The sequence below is a fragment of the Dipteris shenzhenensis genome, chromosome 22 (assembly GCF_047967505.1).
Source record: "Dipteris shenzhenensis isolate YYH24624 ecotype China chromosome 22, Dip_SZ_1.0, whole genome shotgun sequence".
In the NCBI taxonomy this organism is placed as follows: domain Eukaryota; kingdom Viridiplantae; phylum Streptophyta; class Polypodiopsida; order Gleicheniales; family Dipteridaceae; genus Dipteris; species Dipteris shenzhenensis.
Genome location: NC_141617.1, coordinates 30,115,484 through 30,140,385, shown reverse-complemented (window position 1 = coordinate 30,140,385; position 24,902 = coordinate 30,115,484). Strand labels below are relative to the sequence as shown.

At 43.4% G+C, this 24,902-nt stretch overlaps 1 protein-coding gene across 2 annotated transcripts; it reads right to left on the bottom strand.

The window, feature by feature from the left end:
• Positions 1-222: 222 nt before the first annotated feature.
• Positions 223-24,007, bottom strand: LOC147887977 (CDP-diacylglycerol--inositol 3-phosphatidyltransferase 1-like). Of its 2 annotated transcripts, XR_015543102.1 has the most exons (12): positions 23,774-24,007; positions 23,604-23,688; positions 23,449-23,498; positions 5,976-6,015; positions 5,832-5,876; positions 5,660-5,728; positions 2,774-2,888; positions 2,557-2,613; positions 2,366-2,464; positions 1,616-1,633; positions 378-478; positions 223-331 (listed from the first exon to the last, which is right to left on the bottom strand). XR_015543102.1 is itself a non-coding variant. In XM_087393388.1 (10 exons), the coding sequence occupies exons 1-10, from the start codon at positions 23,817-23,819 to the stop codon at positions 1,574-1,576; spliced, it is 666 nt and encodes a 221-aa protein (XP_087249514.1). In that variant the 5' UTR covers positions 23,820-23,904; the 3' UTR covers positions 1,145-1,573. The 2 variants fall into 2 exon arrangements, 1 of the variants encoding a protein (XP_087249514.1); XM_087393388.1 differs by lacking the exons at positions 223-331; positions 378-478 and having other exon boundaries at positions 1,145-1,633; positions 23,774-23,904.
• Positions 24,008-24,902: the final 895 nt, after the last annotated feature.

Here is a 24,902-nt window from a genome sequence, read left to right as displayed (position 1 = left end):
CCATAGTTGGGTTGCTTTAAAGCTAATTGTTGCTACTTTTCATAAAATGGAAGGCCAATTTGAATAAAAATCAAGAAAAAGATCTATATGACAAGCCTAGATGATAGTCAACCATCCATTAAGAATCAAATATAGTTATACATAGGAAGCAAATAGGTAAGTATTTTACAATCACCACACTATTTAAGTAGTGATGCCCTTATCTCTAGTTTTCTTCCTAAACCATGATAATGTCCTTTAAACATGTTTAGAAATTTAGAAGAGTCGAGGGACATGGAAATGCCTCTCTTCTAGTAGGAGCCTCCAAGAGTATGTTTGCAAGGTAGTTTAGTCTATCAAGTGAAATGTACCTCCTTGCTAAAAACCATTATTTTAAAAATGTGGTTGAAAGCTCATGGCCTTTGGGAATGCTTAGAACGAGATGTTTAGTTCTTTCCTTTGATTTTATCTACTAATGACATCATGATGGTTGCAAGTCCTGCATTAAGGAAGCTAAGAGATCAAAGAACAAAATAGCAAAATTCACAAGTAGCTGCTGAAACCTACCCATTAACACATTAATTATCACCCCTAAAAAAATGTATCATGATAAACATTTTGCTTGCTTCGATGTCATCTCATGTTTGATTGATTCTAGAAGTTGCAAAGAGCAAGACTTATAGATCTTGAGAGGTGAAACAACACTTTAGTTAGACATGTTGCCCAAATGGAGGAGTTGGATCATAAGTGCCATTTAAGTGTTACCTAATCAAGAAGACACCTTCCATTTCTTCTAGGCATGCCCAAATAAGTGGTGCAAGGAAGATAAGTTACATATAAGCTAAGCTAGCTATATCACTTTCAATGTAGCGAATCCAATAACATCGTGCTCTCCAAGGATCCCATGTACTTCTAAGTAGTTAAGCTAAGTGTTTGGTTCCTTGAGTTCTACTCGAGGGTATTTCATATATCCCAAAGGCATATTTGCTACATCATGGTGTTCAATTGAAACACCCTGTTACTCGTACTTGAAGCTCTTGCTTTGCCCTTGCGTTTTGTCTAGTTTTATGTAGCCTCTGGTGATTGGATGCCTTGCTAGACACGCTAAAGACACAGCAGAAATGTTGGGCAGCAGAAATGTATTAGGGCATTAAAACATCCTCTTTTAATATGATCCACCTGAAACCCCGACTTTTCCTGTTCTCAACTTTTATCCTCTGTAAACCCAATATTCAGCATTGCAATGATCCCTCTCTGGGAAAGGGAAGCATGTTAACACAACCATCAACTAACACCTTGTGCTTTAGGAAATGCAAATTACTTCACCAAGGGTAAACTTGATTTTTAGTATAACTCATACTCCCTAGTTTCGCAACACGACTTTTTCAATCACATAAAATATAATATATGGCCTAGTGGTCTAGATAATGAGACACCCAGTTGACAAAGGCCCCACTCTACTACCATACATCACTTTATCAAAGCATTCACCATTCATAACCCCCACAAAGAATCTAGTAGTTCAAGATGGCTTCATTTAAATAAAAAACAATATGAAAAATGCTCGCAGCTCAAATGTCCTCCACTGAAGGCTTTAGGATGCTTTTGATTTCTGAAGGTCGTAAAGGACACATACCTCAGCAGCTGAACGTATCTGCATCCAAAAACAGCAGAGTACAAAGCAAACATATCAATTGTCACTTATCGATTGAGAAATCAGCCCATAATACCTGGTACTGCTTATACAGATAATATAGTTGATAAATCAATTTCAGCAAGAGCGGGTGCTTCATTATATGCCTTGTGAAGTAAAAGAACCAACAAATGAAGACTGACACATGCATCGAGAAAACTTAACACAATATTAAAAACAGAGAATCATGCAAAAGTAAAACCTGGACACCAAATACATTCACCAAACATAGAAGGGATACAAACCTTTATTTTGAAACAAAGAATAGAAATCAAGTGAAAAACAATGCCTGATTTAATTCATATCACTACAGATAAAACCAGCCCTGAAGAGGTCGGTTCCACAGTGTGACATCTTAAAAAGATATTACAGCTATCTAGATGAATACAGGAACATGCAAACTTGTCATGTAAAATTTGGCTAGTTAGCTCTGCTATAGAGTAGAATCATACACCTGATTTGTAGTATATGACCCGAGATAAAATACAACAATAGACAGAAATTACAGCTATTTAGAATGGAACTTAACGCTTAATGAATCCAGGAAGACGCTAAGTCATCATGTAGAATTGCATTTCTTAAGTTACACTATAGAGTAGAATCACCCAAAATCTCAGTAACGCTTGCTATATAACAAATGTCATGCCTACAAAATCTAGAATTCCATTACACAAGATTGTCTTTCCAACATACCTGCAGTAAATTCACCCATTGCTTGATTGCCCATCCAGGAAATGCCAGAAGACCAAGAATGACCCAAGGAGAAGATTTTGTGATGGCCACCTTCAATGCCTGAGACACACGAAGTAGCATGTAGATTAGGCTTCAATTTTACTTTAAAGACAGGATCTCAGTTCTACAGTGAGAATTGCTTAGGTATTTACATCTAAGACACTGCTGAATTGCTCCTCTGCAACGATATACAGAATCAGATAAAGCACCTGCAAACATTAGGAAAGCAGACGATTCCTTACTCATTGATTATGAAATCAAAACTCAATGAAGCTAAATATATCATAGCACTCCAAAAAACTCCATCCTAAGGACTCGGACGAACCAATATTGCAAAACCAGATATGCCAAGCAGAAAAGAAACATTACTTCAGCTCCAATACAGCAGTAACCCATGAACAAGCGATGCTGATAATATGCCTTGAGCAATCTACTTTTGCTGTCGCCCATATCCTTGTGACTGGATTTGCTTGCTAGGAACATGCTGCACAACCCCATCCTCCCATGAGCACAAGCTCATGCTCCAAAAAATTGTGACCTAGAACAGAAATTTATTGGTTTTAAGTTCCAAAGCAGAATTCTTAAATCCAGGTTCCAACTCTTCATATGCTGGGACAGACAACAGACCATTCAAAGAAAAAGTGAAGCTCCTTGCTTGGGAGTATAACAACATATAAGAGTGGCCCAGAAAGGATGTAGAAAGGGTCCAAAAATACAACTTTTATGCAAAATAGAACCAAGCTTTGCTTTTCATCGTCCTTGATAGAAATAAACATACTAACAATTGGGAATTATCCCATAACCTAGCAAAAGTAGCTATCAAGAAAAAAACCTGTGATTTCTGAAGCATACAATCTGATATCCCGCATGTGAGGCATTCCAATATAGGTAGGCACTCAAGGGGATAAGGTACAAAGGAAGGTCTTGCGAAACATGCCTTCATACACAGGATAAAATAGCTTGGCTAGCAAATTAGCTACTGGTTGGTCAGGAAATAGGTGAGCAAATATCTAAATAGCTTGGTCAACAAGTGAGCCAAACCGTAGCCCATGAGCACTATCAGCCTAGTTACCCCATCAGTCATTGCGCCTAGTGAGGCAATGGATCGACACTATAATGCGCAGCAGTGTGAGTGGCGACAATCCTCCTCACTTTTGGCTTGCAATTTCCATGAAATGATACATTTGGCAAGACCATTCAGCTAGGGACTGATGCCCCCATCTTACAAACCCATAGTTCACATTAGGGGGTGCCATGTTTTGGTAACAGAGTGGTACAATTGGGCATCCAGAATTTGATGTTGTGCTATCAATGCCTATGATGTCCCGCAATGAGATCTGCTCCAAATGAACCACCGACAATATGCTAGGTCCTTCTACGACCCTCCAAATCGAAATACTTTACCATTTCTTCCACTTCAAAGATATGTAGCATGCCACACCGAAATTCTCCATACCCCTGTGTGTCCAGCACTAGGACTGTCATGACATTCATACAACATAAGACCTCTTGTATTCGTCCTTGCCCGGTACACAGACCTTGCCCTTTCCACCATTCTAGATGAAACACTCTCTAATTTTTCTACCAGGAGGGGCATTCCCAAACTTCATCCCAGATATGCTTGAAAAAATCATCTTCATGATAAAGGCCCATGAGAGAGTCATACAGGTCTATGTGGATCTCTGAAGCAAGGTTGATTCACACTACCCATGCATCAGCTACCTTATTGATAGATCCTTTATGATAGCAGATCTCAAAGTAAAATTTTTGAATAAGCTCCAACTCACACGGTCTTTTTGTTGGATTATCATGGTCACCTCCCAACTTGTGAGCACCTAAATGAGGAGGACATGGGGGAGGTGTACCAACAAAAAAGAAAAGGTTCTTAGAGATGTCACGCGGACAGAGACCAAGAGGTGCATTGTGGGCAGAGACAGAGAGATGGAGTGCAAGGCTGCCACATGGGCAGCAAGATATAGGAGGGCAGCACCCTAGATGGTGGGCAGAAGCACCCACAGATGGGGCAGGTACCATGCCCATGGCCAGCAGCAAAGGCTGCATTAAAGCAGGCCTTATAGACCTGCAGACACCAGCAAAATATCTTTGCCGAAGACAGGTAAAGGCCAGGGCAAAAAAGACATATGGCTGGAGCAGCAGCAGATGTCTGCACAGGGATAAGGACAGGTGGATGGAGCTCAGTGTGACAAGAAACGTTTCTAGAAAAGCCTTTCTAGATTTAACCAGGTGTTTCATCTAGAAACGGGTTTAAAATTTTTATTTTATATGAATTATATATAAAACATAAATAATTATCTTCAGATTCTCTCTCTGAAGAGAGCTCTCAAATCTCTGAGAAGCAAGCAGTTCATCCATCAAGCTGGCAGGTGTGGAGTACATCATGGGTCCTTTGTACTATGATCAGTCCACATCAGCAGAGTATGATATATATGTACTTTTGACCATATGACGGGACTCTGAAGACGCTCCATTTTTTGAGACATAAGAGGCGTGAATTGTGCTCTAGATGCCGTGATTCATGAATTGCACTCTTCATATCCTTCATGTCTATCCTTGAAAGATCAAGATGCCAACATTCCTTCATGCCTATCCTTGAAAGACCAAGTTGTCATGTTGGCCGACGCTAGAAAGTATGAAAAGACGCTTCCTCAAGGCATACCCTCGCAGTGGAATGGTCCCATGGATCACAATACTCTTAGATCTTCGTCAAATGTATGCACAGAAGTAGATAAGAATAGTTGGATCCCCGTGTTAGAGGCGTTTCGGAACACCCCTTACCTAGACATCCAAATATATTTTTTTTCAAGTATACTTACCTGAGTCAATGCATTTCCGTGTAGATGATTATGTAGATAAATATATGTACATATTGTACATTTGTATCAATATAAATAAAAACAAGGCATTTCTATGTATTTAAATGGTCATGCTTCCCTATGGATTTATGTACATGTTTTGTCAGATTTTTCGAGTCTACACCCTCTGGATAGCACCTTCAGAGATCTCACTTGATACGCAGATGTAGTGATTAAGGCTGATGTGGCATCCACATCCCATGTGTCATCATGAGATGCAACCTAGATTGAGGTCCCATTTCAGCCCACTATAAAAGGACTGGTACTCTTGTAACCTTTTAAACCTATGCTTTAGCATTCTTGCAATCAATAAAGTCTTCTTCTTTCGGCATATTAGACTTTTAGTTTCTTAATTCCTGTAAATCATGAAAAAACCGCCCACCTGTACATCTGAAGCCAGTGGCTTGCAATGTCTAGAGCCAGCAAACCCAGGAACAGCCCAAAGGAGCTTCTGCACCATCAGCCAGCTATTACCAGATTAGCAGCAGCTGTTAAATTCCACAACATCAAGCATACGCATAACATTGTCCTCGTGAAAGGTCTGCAGAACTCACTTATACTTGTGTGAAAGAACTACCAAAAGCCCTGCCGTGCTCACCCTGAAAGCAAAATCAGGGTAATACCATGAAATGAATTCAGATGGGTGCAGCATGAACTTCAAATAATTAATGTTGCCTTCAGGGGGGGAAAAGGCATACCTATCCGTCACCATGTCAAGAACAGCCCCAAACGTTGAAGCTGCAAAGACCATAAAGCACTCGTCAAATAACAGTAATGCAAAATACTAAGAAAAGCATATGCAAAGGTAAGATAGCCCAAAGGTCACACTTTAAGATATGATCTCCTTCCTTCAGAGGACTTTTATGAGACACAGGCGTATAATATATAATAATGTTTTAATGTCTACTAATCACGGATTAGTGATTTCTCTTGTCATGACACTCCCTCCTGCTTGAACGGATAGAAGTCCTCTTCTGGATCCTCTCTTGCCTGTTTCTCCTGCGTACGCTTCTTTTTTACTTCTGCATTAGCATCTCCTCTTCATAATCTGCAAATAGTCTTCTCGTGGTAACACGATCTCTTCTGGATCATAACTTAAATCTCATCTTCAAGTTCTAGTTCCTCTTGATGCTGAATATTCAAAATGCAGAAGTACCACTATCCCATCCAATTCCCTCAGTAAACAAGCCTTCCTCTCCAGCCCTGGACGCTGGAGCAGCCTCTAGCCCCTCCAAAAGTCCCCGCGAGACAGCAACAATTCCAGCCGTCCCCAATGCGATTGGAAGTGGTTACTAGGCTCGGAGTAGAGGTTTGGGGTTCTGTCTCAGCAGCTCTCCTTTTCCAAATTTCAGCTCTTTCTTAGGCCTATTCTCAGCTTGACATCACTCAGCTTTCACACAGTTTTCTCAAGCTCCACATCTCTCAGATTCCATCCTCCCTTCACTTCTCTCACTCACGCAGCTCTGCTGCATGCCCGGGGACAGCACAAGCCTTTTCAATAGCCTTTTATGCTCATATGCTCATGCATAAGCATAAGCATATGCTTTCTTTCCGTATCTCTTATGCTTATGCTCTTTTTCCCTCTTCCTTCTCTTATGCTTATCCTTATGCATGAGCATATGTCTCCTTCTCCTCTTTTCCTCTCTCTTTCTCCCCCTCTTCCTTTCTTTCGATCTCTTTTCATAAGCATATGCATTTTCCTATGCTTAAGCTTTCTCTCTTTTTCTTTTATGCTCATATGCTCATGCATAAGCATAAGCATATGCTTTCTTTCCGTATCTCTTATGCACAGTGGTCTACATTGACGGTGTGGGTAGCATTGGGCCTTGATCATGGTTGGGTTGTTTCTCAGGCATTCCTTGGTCAGCTCTCAATGTTTGAAGAGTCGTCCTTGGAGTTCCGTTCCGTGCTCTCTGAAGGAGTGTCGTTTGTACTTCACACTTCTCCAAGTATAAAGCAAATTCTTCCCTATTTGGGGACGGCGGCCCGCACTGGGTACAGGAACCCAATCTGGTGTTGTCTACATTTCTCTAAACCTAAAAAACTCTCTCTCTTCCTCGCAATAAGGTTAAAAGAAGGTCTTGTTGTGATTATACAATCATTAACAGTTGCATGTTACGTTGGTACCAACTGTAATCCAACTTGACTACTGCAAGTACATGGTTCTACTGAGATCCCGAAAGTACAGCATCATGGGGAAGCAGAGGAGAGAAGAAGAATAAGAGCTTGACCACCAGGAAGACAGACAAAGTACGCTTCCGCCCAACACTCAAGAAATGTCAGAGAAGTTCATGGAACTGGATCGAATCCTCTTGGCCCAAATCGAAGAGACTTCATGGCAAATGGGTGAAAAGACAAGCAGCTGGAGAAGACAAAGAAGGAGCCCGAATTTAAAAAAAGACACAAAGGGAGAAAAACCACAAGGAGGGGTCTCGGATTTTGAAAAATTGCTCTCATTGATGCGCGGGGACCACAAACATGAGGAGGCACCTACACGTGATGAGATGGCCCAAAGCCAAGACGCAACACTGACTTGACTGGGAAGCCATGTTGCTCTAGCACAAATAGATGTTGGCCACTATGCAAGCTATTATGAGCGCAGCGCTTCCCGCATCCACACCAGCTTCTACATCAACCAAGGTTACTCCACTCACCCAATCCATGTCAAACTTCACGAAATATGACGGTAAGTGCAACCCCTATTTTACAACTTGTTCACCAACTTGTTGCTCAATTTTCATTAGCACGCATCTAGGACGAACAAGACAAAGTCCACCTAACGACCCCTCATCTGACCGATGAAGTGGTTACATGGTGGTAGTGGGCCAGTAGTTATAATGACCCGACCACGCATGTCACGAGTCTTAAATGGGATACGTTTGTGTCCGACCTCAAAGCTCAGTTTCTACCGCCTCAATACATGTTGAATCTGGAAGACGAGTTTTGTTTGTCCAAAACGGTCTCTCAGTGTTGATCTACAGCAATAAGGTTATTACACTGGCTCAGCAATTAGGCATGTCAAAGACAATAAGCTAAAGCAGCTCATTAGGGCCAAGTTGCCTACGTTTGACGTATGCAACGTTCCGTACGTTCCCGTACCATGCCGTACTGTACGTACGTCCCGTTCGATGCAAAAAATCTAACTGTTTGGGTGCAGAAATCAGCCGTTGCATATCCGATTTCTAGCCATTGGAGAGCCGTTTTCTGCCCGTCCGGTTCTTTTGCAAATATGTAACATTTTTTTGTTTCAAGAATTATCTCAACAAGTTTTTAAAAGCTTGTACACATACCTACTCTAAAACTCTAAAATCTGTCTCTCTTCTTTTTTATACCAAACGTACCATCGAACGTACACTCAAATTAAAAGCTTGTATAAGTACATACTCTAAATTCTGTCTCATTTTTTTTTAATTCACCATACACTCAAGATTATTTTGTTCTTTTAATACCGCACTAATATCGAACAGTACACATCGTACGCAAGCGGATGTGTCAACCATGCATTAGGAGGTTGGACTCAATATTTGCTTCCCTATCCAAGGCTTTGACCCGCCGCTCACCTACGAGCATGCGCTTACCCTAACTCAAAATCAAGAAATGATGCTGAACGGGAGAAAGACTAAGCAAGTCCAACCAGAAGTTAAAGCTCCACAGTAGTCTTCAACCCCAACGGGTAAAGGCCATCAGCAAGAGGACCATAGCTTCCAGAAGAAAGATAACCAGCAACCATCTAGCCAAAAGGAGTCTAAGCCCAAAATGACGCCGGATGAAAAAGCTAAAGCAGGCATCACGGGAGGTACTTATAGCCCGACGAACAGAAGTGGTATCACACGGGGCCTCGTCATTTCCATTGCCACCATATTGCAGGGCATGGAAAGAAAGACTCCCCAAAACGGTTGGCCGAAAAGGCTACAAAAGCGTCAGCTTCTATCGTCGCCACTGCTTTGGCTCTCTTAGCCTGGCCTACCTCCGCTACAAACGCAATTTTAGCTGTTTTGAACGCCAGTGGTCATTAAAGGTACGAAGGAGAGTGTGCTCGATGAGCAAAAGAAGGCCCTCATTACAACCTATGGCACAGCTAAAGGGCAACCCTTTGTCGTCTTATTTGACATGGGAAGTTAAAAGATGACGCATCCCCTCAGCTCACCAAGAAGATGGGGTGCACTTTAGTGCCTCATAAGCTTGCGATGGACAGGTTCATACCCCGAATATGCACTCAAATCACACACAAGGCAAAAAAAATCTTTCACAGTTCAAAAGGCCTCTTTTTAGTGGACTTCATGCTCACACCATTATTAGGATGCACCATGATACTGGGAATCTAGTGGTTCTATCCTCACTATGCCCGATTGGCAACAGCATTCCTTCATGATTGTAGTTGTACTATCTGAGCCAACCATTATTCGTGGGGACAGAAGTAATCTGTAATGAAGGGGAAAAGGGGGTTAATTTTAGTTAGGGTTGGGACTATATTAGTCCAAGCCCTCCACTCCTTCTAACACTTTTGATGTGACATCTAATCCTATCTAGTCACCTAATTTCTCCTTTAGGCGACTGACATGGAAAGCTCGATGTACCTTTACATCAAGTGATGATCCATTTCATAAGCTACGCTACTAACTATGCAAATGTGCACAATTGTCAAGAAATTGTGAATGGATATGCTTATGCCATACATTATTTGTATGGTGGGACGTCCACATTCTCTCATTTTCGACCACGCAGTCTACACTAATAAGCTCAAAGCTTATAAACTTCACCAGTTCATAATGCTCCAAAAACTTGAGAAAAAATGTTAGAAATCAAGAGAATGAATCACTCAAACCTCCACCCAAGATCTCTCCAACTCTTACACACACTCAATTCAGATAGATGATCACAGATGCAACCAACCCTCACTCAGAAATAAATATGGACGGAGAGAGAGAGAGAGAGAGAGAGAGTATATTCATCCACCGGATGGTGGGCAGAAAAATAGCTCCAAGGGAGCAGTACAAAACACAGCAAAGTGCTGGAGAATATTGATGAACTCTCTCTCACACAAACTGCTCCAGATCTGAGCGCTGAACACAGCCTTGGAGAGGGGCTTTCAGTCTTGCACTGGATGCTGGAATGAATGGAGGAGTGGGCCTTTTATAGGCACTGCCCAGGCCCCTTGAGTTGACCGACCAGCAGGGTTGGTACCCTGTTTGGTGGCCGACCACATGGGCCCTAGAAAACCGACCAGGGTTGGCCCTGGTCGGTGGCCCTGGTTGGGCCGACTTGGCCTGCCACAGGCCCCTATATAAGTGCCTTGTGCAGCCAGTCTGCGCTGCTGCAGGAGCCTCCATGTGAGGCCTAAAGCCATGTTTTACCTGCTGTTGCAGGCTGCAACCAGCCCGTGTGCTGGTTGCCTATGATGCCGGCCTGAGTCTCTCTCTTCCCAGCCCTCCTACCTCTCACTACCCCTTGTCCCCTCAAATCGGGGGCTCACAAGTGGGCATAGTGAGTTTCTAACACCCCCCTCAATGTCTCAACTGTGGGCCAATCCCCATTCGTTTGATGAGGTGCTCCATCTGTTCTCGAGGAAGTGCCTTCTGAAGAGGTCAGACAAGTTGTCGGCGGTCGGGCAGTACATAAACTCGATCACATCGTCGATGATGAGCTCTCGAACAAAGTGGTAATGAACTTCAATGTGCTTGGTCCGCACATGGTACACTGGATTCTTGGCAATGGCTATGCAACTCTAATTGTCGCACATCAGCACTGTTGCGTCCTCCTAACACATGTCCTCCAGAATCCACCTCAACCACAATGTCTCACACGCTGCTGTACACGCGGCTTTGTACTCTGCCTCTGTAGATGAAAGGGCCACTGTGGGTTGCTTCTTACTCAGCCAAGAGATGGCACCAGATGCAAGTAAAAAACAAATCACTATCTTCCACAGCTTCCGTGCCAACAGATAGCTTCGGATCTTGACTTTCCAAATTGGATAGAGCATCCCATCGAGCTTTCCAGCTTCACCAAAATTGGGAATAAATGAAGAAGGAAGATGACTGGAGAAGGAGGAAGGACGAGCAGTGGGTGTAGAGGCTTCTGAACGCTGATCCATCTCGGTGAATAGCAAACTGAAAAACTGAAGCAAAAAAGATGTACTGACCTCCCGTGCTAGCCTGAGCTGAAAACAGAATCGCCTTTCTGGCAAGGGACTCCTTCCTTCAGAGAGTGCTTTGATGAAGAAGAGTTGAGAGCCTATGGCTCTGATACCATGTTAGAAATCAAGAGGGAATGAATCACTCAAACCTCCACCCAAGATCTCTCCAACTCTTACACACACTCAACTCAGATAGATGATCACAGATGCAACAAACCCTCACTCAGAAATAAATATGGACGGAGAGAGAGAGAGAGAGAGAGAGTATATTCATCCACCGGATGGTGGGCAGAAAAATAGCTCCAAGGGAGCAGTACAAAACACAGCAAAGTGCTGAAGAATATTGATGAACTCTCTCTTTCACAAACTGCTCCAGATCTGAGCGCTGAACACAGCCTTGGAGACAGGCTTTCAGTCTTGCACTAGATGCTGGAATGAATGGAGGAGTGGGCCTTTTATAGGCACTGCCCAGGCCCCTTGAGTTGACCGACTAGCAGGGTCGGTACCCTGTCTGGTGGCCGACCACATGGGCCCTAGAAAACCGACCAGGGTTGGCCCTGGTCGGTAGCCCTGGTTGGGCCGACTTGGCCTGCCACAGGCCCCTATATAAGGGTGCCCTGTGCAGCCAGTCTGCACTGCTGCAGGAGCTGTTGCAGGCCGCAACCAGCCCGTGTGCTGGTTGCCTATGATGCCGGCCTGAGTCTCTCTCTCTCTCCCCAGCCCTCCTACCTCTCACTGCCCCTTGTCCCCTCAAATCGGGGGCTCACAGGTGGGCACAGTGAGTTTCTAACAAAAACAAGCTGACCCTTTGCAACAACTCAAGGCGAGCGCCTCTAATTTGCATAAAATTGATCTCTATCTTCAGCTATGCAAAGGTTTTCCTGTTCAAGCTACAACATATCCTGCTGCAATTGCAGAAAAATCAGCAGCTGCTTGTACCTTCATGTTTTGCAAGCCAACGGTCCACGGAGCATTAGGCTGAAATCCATATACGAAAACAAATGGACTTAGCTTAGTGGCTATATGCTTTGTACTATTATATGCAGACTCAGCCATGGGAAGATACTCTTCCCAATCAGATTGCTTCTTCAAGAGTCTAATCAGCTCACTCCATCTATCCATCAAACTTCTTGAACACTTTGCCACTTCGCACCAAAAATGACTCGTGAACTTATGGTCACCATCATTGACAATCTCAACCAAAAGCCAGTAAAGACTAAACACTTTCTTCACAAATACCTGTGCTAGCTGTGGAGCTGAAATTGTCTTCTTGGTTGACCCATATGGCATCATATCCATGTTTAGTTTGCAGCAATAAATTCCATGGAAATGCTTTCCAATTTCTTATCCAAGGTTTCCAATGGATCAAGCCTTCTGCTTTATTGACTTTGTGTTGCCAACACTTTCGAGCATATCGTTCAGTGTCAGTCCGCTAGCTTGACCAAACCCAATGTTTGGTGGACACAAGGATATTTGGCACACATCGTCATGACACTCAAAGAGGACTTTATTCCTTGTGTCCTGGACCTCTGGTATGTAGACTCCACCTTTTCGAAACAAAAAGACCATTCCGAATCAAATATTGATCTCGACCTTCTTTCCCTCTTAGATTTGAACCACCATGTGCATCTAGGCATGCCCCAACCTGGACCGATTGCCATACATGGCTGAATAGTGATCTTGCTCATACACGCCTTTAAGGGATCAGAAAGAGATTAGTCCAGATCTCAGTGAAACTTAACGCATCATCCCCCACAATACTTGACTCCGCTAGCGGGAGACCATAAGGTCATTTACATGGAAACAGATCTGAAAATTCAGTTAACAATCCTTGAAGCAGCAGTGAAATAAAGGACTCTTCAGAATCCACTGAAGGTCCAACAGATGCACCCGAGACAGCATGAGAATCTGAAATTGCCTTATAAAAAACAGTTTGAAGAAGCTCTAGCAGTGGGGATCGAACCCCACATTGAATTAACATCTCCTATGTGGCGAGGTTTGCCCAACGGGACTGTGGCGGACCTGCAGCTCCTTTATGAATGTAGAAATATGAAGAGAATCTTTCACGGTTTGAAGATCGACTGAATTTGACTTATTTCTTGTCAAAGAGTGGTTCTTCCAAAGAGATCCTCATGTGGATTATGTGGGTTACACTATATACCTAGATGAATCCAGGAACATTCCCAAACTCATCCTCTAAAAACACAACATAGTGCAGTTTCAATCTCATGAGAGTCACTCACAAGGTTGAAAACCATAAACTCCATCATGCATAGCAGGGACTCGCTACTATGACATCCCCACTGACGTCATCAGCGCCCAACAGTGGGTGTAGACCATAGTATAAAAATATGCTCTCACACATACAAATCCACACACCCACACATACTTGAGCATCCATTTATACAAAGTCTTCGTACTGAGTTTCTGTCGGCACTCCGGAGGTGAAGGGCAGACTCAGCCATGATGAAGGCTAGCACTAAAGGAGAAGGCTAATCAAAAGGTAGTCCAAAATCTCTTCATTCAAGCTACAACTGCTTGTGAAGTCTAAACATTTTCATTTTAGTCTCTCCCCAACGAGCATCTAAATCTAAATCTAGCTGATAGGGCAACGCACCATTTAAGATAGAAAGAATTATCACAATACCAGCAGGCCGCAACTTGAACGAAAACTTCACGAGGTGAAATTTGCATGTCCGCTAATACGGCAGAAGCATATACCTAGATGAATCCAGGAACATTCCCAAACTCATCCTCTAAAAACACAACATAGTGCAGTTTCAATCTCATGAGAGTCACTCACAAGGTTGAAAACCATAAACTCCATCATGCATAGCAGGGACTAGCTACTATGACATCCCCACTGACGTCATCAGCGCCCAACAGTGGGTGTAGACCATAGTATAAAAATATGCTCTCACACATACAAATCCACACACCCACACATACTTGAGCATCCATTTATACAAAGTCTTCGTACTGAGTTTCTATCGGCACTCCGGAGGTGAAGGGCAGACTCAGCCATGATGAAGGCTAGCACTAAAGGAGAAGGCTAATCAAAAGGTAGTCCAAAATCTCTTCATTCAAGCTACAACTGCTTGTGAAGTCTAAACATTTTCATTTTAGTCTCTCCCCAACGAGCATCTAAATCTAAATCTAGCTGATAGGGCAACGCACCATTTAAGATAGAAAGAATTATCACAATACCAAGCAGGCCGCAACTTGAACGAAAACTTCACAATATGTGGGTTACACTATCACTTTTTGTACGCGCAGTCAACTATACCTTAATGGTCCTATGTACAAATTTTGTAATCTACAGTGTATTTTAATAAAGACAAGCAACTTTTATCATGATGCTTTGATGTCTTTACTCTTTGCAACTCGATCGAAGTTGACTTGATGATGAATGAACCTGGTGTTGTAGCTCTTTCATTAAATCAGATTTTACAACTATCTTTTGTGAATTGTAAAGTAGTTGTAAGCCGAACAAGAGCTCTTTTTTGTGTGGTAATAAAACAATTTATTCTGAAAATTTTACTTTTCAATATTAAAAATATTCTGAAACTTTTAGACAGCCGTAACTCTTTTATGCATAAGGCTCATTCCACGGATTTGGAATACGGTCCAATGGATTTTGGACATACCAGCAGGATTGCACCATTAGCAAGTTGTGAGTACTTGCATTATCAAAGAGAACATTCACTTGATGTCCCTTTCTGGAACCACGCATGAGTATAAGATCAAGTGGTCCAAATGTCAATCATGCCAAAAGTTCATTCATAAGGTTGAAACCATAAACTCCATCATGCATAGCAAGGACAAGCTACTACGACAACCCCAATGACATCATCAGCGCCCAACAAAGGGTGTAGGTGTAGACCAGAGTATAAACATATGCTCTCACACATATGAATCCATGCACCCACACATACTTGAGCATCCTTTTATACAAAGGTCTTCGTACTAAGTTTCTGCCAGCACTCCGGAGGTGAAAGGCAAACACAAAGGCTAGCACTAAAGGAGAACAATCGCCATACCGATTCAAGAAGTGTGGGAAACTTGGATTGCAACATAATAAATTCGTTTATTATACGCCACCCGACCTTTTCCATCATGAAGATGAGAGGGGGAAGAGTAGTGGAAGGGAGAGAGAGTAAGAGAGTGACACTCTAGTGCGGGTGTGAAGTGATAGTGAGCCACACCACAAACTCACTTATGTTTTATTAGGATTAGGTTTACCCTATGACTGTCTTAAGACAGCCATAGGTGTCCTATCTTTAATTCTTTAATTAAGGGTTGGCAATGTGCCTTTACCCCCAACAACCTCCCACCTAAAGGCCAATGTGCCTAAAGGGGAGAAAAGAATAAAAATTACAGCAATATACAGTTACTGTATACAAGACCATAAAGTAAGAATGGTCTCATCCTAATCCCATGATGTGGCGGCAATGTGCAAACCGCTCTGTAGGCAAGCTCTTAGTGAGCAAATCTGCAGGATTATCATCAGTGTGCACTTTCACAAGCTCAAGTCGCTTGTCTTCCAGTACCTCCCTGATGAAATGATATTTCACTTCTATGTGCTTGGTCTTCTGATGAAAGACCGGATTCTTTGCCAACATGATAGCACTCTGACTATCACAATGCAAAACTGGCATATCTCCTGTAATGCCCAAATCTCCCACCAGCCGAGTAAGCCATATTGCTTCCTTGCAAGCCTCAGTGGCTGCAACATATTCAGCTTCTGTGGTTGACAGTGCAACGCATTTCTGCAACCGAGACACCCATGATATAGCACCTCCTGCAAATGTGAAAATATAACCGGTAGTAGACTTCCGGTTATCTGCATTCCCTGCATAGTCTGAATCTGTAAAACCATGCACCAATGCATCCTGCCTACCATAGCATATGCACAAGTCTTTGGTACCTTTGAGATACCTCAAGACACCTTTCACTGCTTCCCAATGCCGCTTGCCTGGATTTGCCATATACCTACTGATGACTCCCACCGCAAAAGCAATATCCGGACGAGTGGCAACCATGGCATACATCAAAGATCCAACTGCAGATGCATACGGAACCTTGGCCATTTCAGCCTTATCATCATCTGATCTGGGGCTGTCCTTACTGCTGAGTTTTAAATGTGGAGGCAACGGGGTACTAATGGACTTCCCCCCCTCCATTTTAAACCTCTGCAGTACTTTGTCAATGTACTCTTTCTGTGACAGAAACAAAAGTCCCTTGGACCTGTCACGAGTAATACGCATGCCAAGAATATGATTTGCATCACCCAAGTCTTTCATGTCAAAAGACTTATGCAGTTGTTTCTTCAAAACACTAATCTCATGCTGAGATTTACTGGCAATAAGCATGTCATCCACATATAGAATGAGTAGCATCAAACTGCCATCCTTTGCCCGTTTGGTGTACAAGCAATGATTGGTCTCACACCGATGATACCCTTGGGACTGCATGAAGGCATCAAACTTCTTGTACCATTCTCTTGGCGCCTGCTTGAGTCCATACAAGCTCCTCTTGAGCTTACACACAAGCTGTTCTTTCCCTTTAACAGCATATCCCTCTGGCTGACTCATATAGATCTCATCATGGAGATCTCCGTGAAGAAAAGCTGTCTTCACATCCATCTGACATAAATCCATGTCGTCATGAGCAACAAGAGCTAACACTGCTCTCAAAGTAGTCATCTTGACTACAGGTGAAAAGATCTCATCAAAGTCAATGCCCTTCTCCTGCTTAAATCCCTTGGCAACCAATCTGGCCTTATACCGAGGTAAAGCATTTGAATCCACTTTGACTTTGTAAACCCACTTGCATGGCAAAACCTTTCTGCCTGCAGGTAACTGCACCAAGTCCCATGTATCATTCTGAAGTAGGGAGTCCATTTCTGACTGCATGGCTTTCTCCCACTTCTTTTTCTCTGTTCTTCCCATAGCTTCCTTGAAGCTGGAAGGCTCACCACAATCTGTCAGCATGATAAAATCAGCCACATTATTGGCTCCTGGAACAAACCTGGCAGGAGGCCGTTGTGCACGGGTGCTCCTCCTCACAAAATGTTCCGGATTAGGCTGCTGTCCAGCCTGTTCTTCATGCATGACGGGTGGCTGTACCACCATATCTGGCTGTTCTACAGCCCCATCTGTTGGCACATCCAGTGGTGCATCATTGGCAAAATTATCTGGCTGATTTTCAGCCTGTATACCCTCTTGAACAGGGTGATCTGCAGCAGGCTGCTGCTGCATGTAAATGGGCATTCTTTGCTGTCCAACATCATCATAAATAACCCTCTTGTATTCCACAGGTTGCACGGGTTCCTTGTGTACACTATCTTCTTTAAAGATGACATCATTGCTGCGTATAATCTTCCGTTTAACGGGATCCCATAACCTGTACCCCATTTCACCTTCGTCACCATATCCCATAAAGATGCATCTGATAGACTTTGGATCCAATTTGGTGCGTAGATCTTTGCGTACATGAGCAAAGCACTCGCAGCCAAATACACGTAAGTGCTTATATGAGGGAGGCTTGCCAGACCACACCTCCTCTGGCACTTTCAACTCCAAAGCCTTATTTGGTGACCTGTTAATAATGTGAACTGCTGCTTGCACGGCTTCTGCCCAAAAGCCATGGGGTAATGCAGCATAAAACAACATACATCGAACCTTCTCCTGAATAGTTCGATTCATCCGCTCACTTGCACCATTTTGAGATGCATTATGAGGGGCTGTGAGTTCCTGTTTGATGCCCTTAGCTTGGCAAAACTGCACAAAAGCATGTGACACATACTCACCCCCATTATCGGATCTGAGGCATTTCAGCCTACGACCTGTCCGATTCTCAACCTGAGCGACAAACCTCTTGAAAGCATCTAGGGCATCTCCCTTATGCTTCAAGAAATAGACCCACACCTTACGTGTGGCATCATCAATGAAAGTAATAAAATATTTTGCACCCCCTAGTGATAACTGTGGCATCTCACACAAATCAGTGTGCACTAGATCAAGTGGTGCTCTATTCTGGGGAGATCTCCTCTTATGAGGAGTCACAGAATGCTTGCCAAAAATACAATGATCACAAGTAGGCAAATCTGAAAAAGAGAGAGGCGGCAGATAACCCAAACGTGACAGTTCTTGCATTCCTTTAACAGACATGTGTCCCAACCGGCTATGCCACAATGAAACCTTTGGCAGCTCGGTTATGGCAACAACATGATTACCCACACTGGAAACACAAAGAGGGTACAAGGTATCACTCTTAAAACCCTCAGCCACTACAGTCTGGCCATCAGTAATCACCCATTTGGAATCCCCAAATGTGGTGTGGTAACCACTGTCATCTAATAAGCCAGTGCTAATCAGATTTTTCTTGATTTGCGGCACATGGCGAACACCATCAAGCATAAATGACTGTCCATCAGGAAATACTATCTGTATACTGCCAATCCCTGCAATCTGACATGCATAGTTGTTCCCAAGATGAACAACTCCATGAGTACCTGTGTAGGAAGTAAACCACTCCCTAAGAGGAGTAACATGAAAAGAGGCACCTGAATCCAAGAGCCAGGTGTGCATGTCATGGCCATCAATAACCAAAGCATGTGCTATTACAGCAGAAGAGCATAAAACATCATGTATGTCACTGTCACTGTCCTCTGCTGCAACATTCACTGCATCCAAGTCATCTGCCTTGGCCTTGCCTTTGCCTTTGCTTGCATTTCCTGCATCCTTTGTTTCAGCCTTCTTGGCTTTCTGATCCCGTATGAACTTGAAGCACTTCGACTTCACATGTCCCTTCTTGCCACAATAAAAGCATTCAATGTCCTTTTTGCCACGGGACTGACTGCGGGATTTGGACTTACTAGCAGATCTCCCCTTCTGCTGAGTCCTGCCTCTGTCCTGTACCTGCAAAGCATTTGAAGACTTGCTGCCCGCATTATTCTTCCTGCTCATCTCCTCCATAAGGAAAGAGCTCTCTACATCAGCATAAATAAGAGTGGCATTCGAGTTTGACAGGGTGGTCTTGAAAGTGTCCCAACTCTCGGGGAGGGTACACAGCAAGAAAGTAGCCTTGAACTCCTCATCAAGGTTCAACCCCTGTGCAATCAGCTGTGTAAAGATGGCATTGAACTCACTCAAGTGTGAGGTCATAGCTGTACCTTCCTTCATGCGAAGATCAACCAGCTTCTTCAGCCAATAAACCTTACTGGCTGAGCTCTTTTGGGCATATAATTCTTCTAGTCTTTGCCATAGACCATAAGAGGTCTTTTCAGCCTGTACATTGAACACAAGAGTGTCTGAAATAGTGGGCATGATAGCTGCCCTCGCGGACAAATCAAGCTCTTCCCAGTCATCAGCTGCCATATCAGATGGCTTGACACCCTTTACCCTTATGGGCTTAGCAATCTTCTTTAACAGAAGTACATTCAAGCACTGTTCTGCCCATAATGCATAGTTATGTGCTCCTTCCAGTTTCTTTATGTTCAGAATTGAAGAATCACCTCCTCCTGATGCCATATCAGATGAGGAAAGTACCTGACTCCCTGGAAGTAAAAAAAAACTGAATAAAAGTTCTGATTTCTCAGAAAAGCCTGCTCTATTCAAGAGCCAGAAGCACTCTCAATGGTGCTGTTTTTACTGTCAGTAAAATTTGCAGCAAAACAGTAAATGTCCCTGCAAATACTGTACCTTCTGACAAACTGTTCTGAGCTCAAAAAAGGCATAAAAACAGTGATTTCAGACTGCTGTTGCTGCTCAACAAGTGCTTAACAGTGCACAATCATCTGGCAAAACCACCAACACTGCTGTAAACACTGCTGTACTGACTGTACTGATCACTTCTCCCACCTCAGATGAGGTATGGCACTAAGTTAAATTGCAGAAACCACTTGACAAACACCCAAAAACAGTAAATGACCCTTCAGCCTGTCACAAAACCTGCAACAGTAAATGGGATAAATCCCAAGCAATCACCCTTAGACCAAAGGGAGAAAATGCATCTGAAGATCTCTGTCGGTAGCCCAAGTGCTATCAAACAAAGTCTGGGCAAAAGCCCCTTGATCTGACACCTGAATCAAGTGGAGAACACCTCAACACTGAGGTAGCATGCAATATGAAATCTCTCTGACACTTGTACCTGACAATGTGTAATGCATAGACTGCCCCTGTGTACTCAGTAACAACACAAATCACAACGTACAGACACCAAAAAGAAAATCTTTTGAGCACTGTCAACGATGGGCAGTTAGGGACCGAGTAAACTCGATGCGCCCTGACCAAGCGTGGCTCAACTGAGATTTTCAAAGTGCGTACAAAGAATGTGACCTGCAACAAATGTCACCAAATGCACTGCGGAAATAAAGCAAATGTGTGCTCCCTGGCTACACACTGCCTCAAGGCATATACTGCAAACACATCCAGGCAAAAGCCCTTTGATAAGGTCACCCAAAACTGAGAATTGCACTCAGTAAATGCATAGAAGCTCCTGCTGTACTTCTGTCCTCGCAGCAGCACGCTTCCCCCCAAAAAAAAACGAGTTGAGACTTTGCAGCAAAACAAACAAGTCCTGCTGTACTTCTGTACCCTACTGTCGACGCCAACCTAGTGTACCTGCAGATGGACTGTCGTCCGTACCCTGCTGTGAAGGACTGTCGTCCGTACCCTCCTGTGAAGGACTGTCGTCCGTACCCTGCTGTGAAGGACTGTCGTCCGTACAGTTGTACGGCTGTCCGTACGACTGTACGGACAGTCCGTACAGATGACGTCGAATAGCTGCGCCCGCAGCTATGGAGCTGACTGATGCAGTCTTGCGACCCGATGACGCCCTGATCTGCTGCCCTGCGCCCTCACAATGCCTCGAAAGGCCTAGCAGCTAGTAGCAGCTGCTATGCAGCTGCTGGCTGCTTGCTGGATGCAGTGCCTCGAGCTGCAGCTAGCAGCTCCTGTGCACGGATACCCGCGACCAGCGACCACCGCCGTGACCACGCCCGCAACGTCGATCTGACCCGCGCCCGCGCTGTCGCCGCCTGCGCTGTCACAGTCAGTCCGTACAGTTGTACGGACGACGTACGTCCGTACGGATCTGGCCGTACGTCCGTACGGAAAGGGATAGGCAAGGAAGAGGGGGCTTGGGAGAGGAAGCTCTGATACCAGTTGAGAGGGGGAAGAGTAGTGGAAGGGAGAGAGAGTAAGAGAGTGACACTCTAGTGCGGGTGTGAAGTGATAGTGAGCCACACCACAAACTCACTTATGTTTTATTAGGATTAGGTTTACCCTATGACTGTCTTAAGACAGTCATAGGTGTCCTATCTTTAATTCTTTAATTAAGGGTTGGCAATGTGCCTTTACCCCCAACAGAAGAGCCTTTTGAGTTTTAAAATTTCCAAACTCATCAGGTTCCTTTCAGAACTTCTCTATGAACTTTACTTTAAAGGCTGCCTAAGAAAGAGGTCCTTTTGACATCCTCTTTAAATCTTGAAACCCTAAGCCTTCACGGAAGTACAACACATCGAGCATCTCATTCTGATGTAAATGATGCTGCTATTGTTGCAAATAGGCAACCATCTAGATCATGTAGCTGAGTTGAGCCATGAGCTAAGACGTAAGCTCTTTAGGCAAAAGTGGTTGAGAAGGGGGTGTCTCATCATGTTGCACGCCCTCCATAGACATTTGTGGGGAATTCGAAAACAAGCCATGCAGATGAAAGAAACAAGACTCAAAAAGAGTTGAAAAAATAGAGTGAAAACTGAAGACTTGTGGCGACGTTTAGAGTGAAGTGGAAGGAGCTGTAAGCAAGGGAGGCTAATGATGAAGGCACCAAAAGGTTTAGATAAACACGCCACTAGAACAAATGGATGAGCCGGAGTGAACTTGTTGGGCAAGCCAATAGTGTATGATAGTGTATCAGCAGTACGAATTTCAGCTATTATTGGCCAAAAACTGACAATTCTATGGTCCAAAGTAGTATGCGACACTTCTCATAAACTCAACCCATACATGGGCTCCTAAAAATACCCGTGGCAAACTGTGCATGCCTTCAAAGACTGCTTGCATGCCGCCAAATCGCTCATACTAAAACAAACCAGAACAATAGCGAACTCCTCCACCGAATTGCCACTCTTTCCTTGATCTGCCCACATGTACCTTTCTGGTCCTGTCACTAACTCCAAGAATTGGCTGAACGGTCCACAGATAAAGATCTGCACCTTCTTCAACCTGTTCAAGCTCTGTTCAGCTGAATTCGCATTAATTCAAAATTCTATGATCATTCAGTACCCGTTTCAGTTGGTATCAGAGCCACCCTATTGCCAAAAAATGGCCATTAATCCGTTTGCATGAGGACTGTCTTTGTGAGATTTTGCGCTCATCTGGTGAAGGGTTATCCTCCCAGATATGGCATTTTCAAACGAGTTGTAGAGCTTTCAATTCGGCACATGTGTGAAAAAAATTGCAAGAACGTGTTCTCTGGTGTAGTTGTTCACACCACTCGCCAGACAAAATTTATAAAAAGTAAGAAACATTAATTGCATGCATTGGTGATTTTTTTTACTTCACGTCGTGGATTTGAAGGTGGTTGAGAATTGCGATTTGGACAAATTATAAGTTTTGTATAAGTACTGAGAATTGCAATGAGGACAAATGTTAAAGTATAGAATGATACGTTACATTGAGTTCCTCGTGAATATAGAATCATATTGAAACAAACATGTGCACCTTCACTCTACAAAACCTACTGGAAAAGATTCCACTTCACAACCATCACGCCACAAGTCACTTAGTAAGTACCAAAGAGCTATCGAGTGCTGCAATTACAGTTCCTTTTATATTACGACAAAGATGTGCACTAGGGCTGCTTTGCGTTATAGAAGGCTTCAAATTATAAGTCAATATCGTATGTGTAATCATTGCAAGAACTGATAAAACCAAACCACTGCAACCATAAATGTTTCGTCAAAAATGAAAAAGCTCAGGTCAAGCAGCAACGACGATTTCCTTGTCTACTTTCCAAAGAAATGTACTCACTTTGATTTAGCAACCGTGCGAATCGTCCATCCAATTCGTCGCAAATAAAACTGCAAGAGCAAGAAAATTCACCAGTCCCAACGCGAAAAGAGTCTCTTCATATTTTCCTTGATGTCGTTGCAAGGTTTGGCAAAGCAAGCAAAATTTTGGGCTACCTGATGAGGTAAAGAACCGCGAAAAGCCTCTTATTGGTGAAGGTAAAGGCAAAAGCCACAAAATTCGCCAAAATTCTAGCATAACCTGTAGGGAGAGGGGACAGGAACTGTCTCTCAGAGTCGTGATAGAATGGTTATTAAAAGCACGAAACGAAGATAAGGGAACTCACCGATGAGGTTGGGAACGTAGAGGTAGATGGGCCAAGTTCTGGCCATGGCGTGAGGAACCGGAAAGCAAGATGGTTCTTGAACTGGAGCTGGAGCTAAATGCGAAAAGTGATTATGGGGAGGGGTGGAAAGATCTCATTGAAAGGGTGAAACCCTAATGCCTGATGCAATCACAGAGCTCTGAGGACGATGACTGAAACACCATCTAGGGCTTGAATGGTGAGAGGTGATAGCACTAGCCTTCATATGGATTGCATTTCTCACTAGCCTTCATATGGATTGCCTAGAAATGCCCAACGCAAGGAGCATAAAAGAAATCTCCTACTCAATTTCTCAACTTTCAAGGCTATCTCGCATTGAATGCATCTCGGCCGTTCTTTGGTCTTGGGCTGTCAATCTTGCCCTTCCATGTTTGTGCAATGAAATGCCTCTCGGCAATCTTGCTCGTCCATGTTCCTCCAAGGTGGGGTCAGACTCTACACACCTCAGAATTGCGAGAGTGCACGGTGACCAAGTGCAGCTTCTGCGAGGAGGCTAGAGTCGATGCCACGTGGCAAGCATTGTAAACCTCTTTTTTAAGGAGCTTTGTGATGGTACATGTAGAGATCTACAATGTCACGTATGTAACGCCTTCTCGAAAGAATACAAAAAACAATCCAAAAGATTTATTGGACTCTTTAGATTTCCCACCATCAATTTTAGTCACTAGTAGAGGATTTGCGCCTTGCTACCTCTGAGGCACTTGTAGAAGGTCTACAATGTCACTTATGTAATGCTTTCTCGAAAGAATACAAAAAACAATCCAGAAGTTTCATTGGATTCTTTAGATTCCGAACCATCAATTTTAGTTACTAGTAGGGGATTTGGGCCTTGCTGCTACTAAGGCAAATGTAGAAGCTCTTGCTCCACTTGTGCATCAAGATTTAAGCATTCCTAAAGCCTCAACTAAGAGGTAGGATTTCAGTAAATCTAGGGCGCAAAAGAGGGGGGAGTGATGAATAAGGTTATTAGGATTGATAAAGAGAGAAGTCATCAATGTATGTGATGTTGTAACATCCATATAACAAGGGTCTAAAGATATGTTATTGTAATCTAACCATGTTGTTTAGAGATATGTTGTTTAAAGTAATC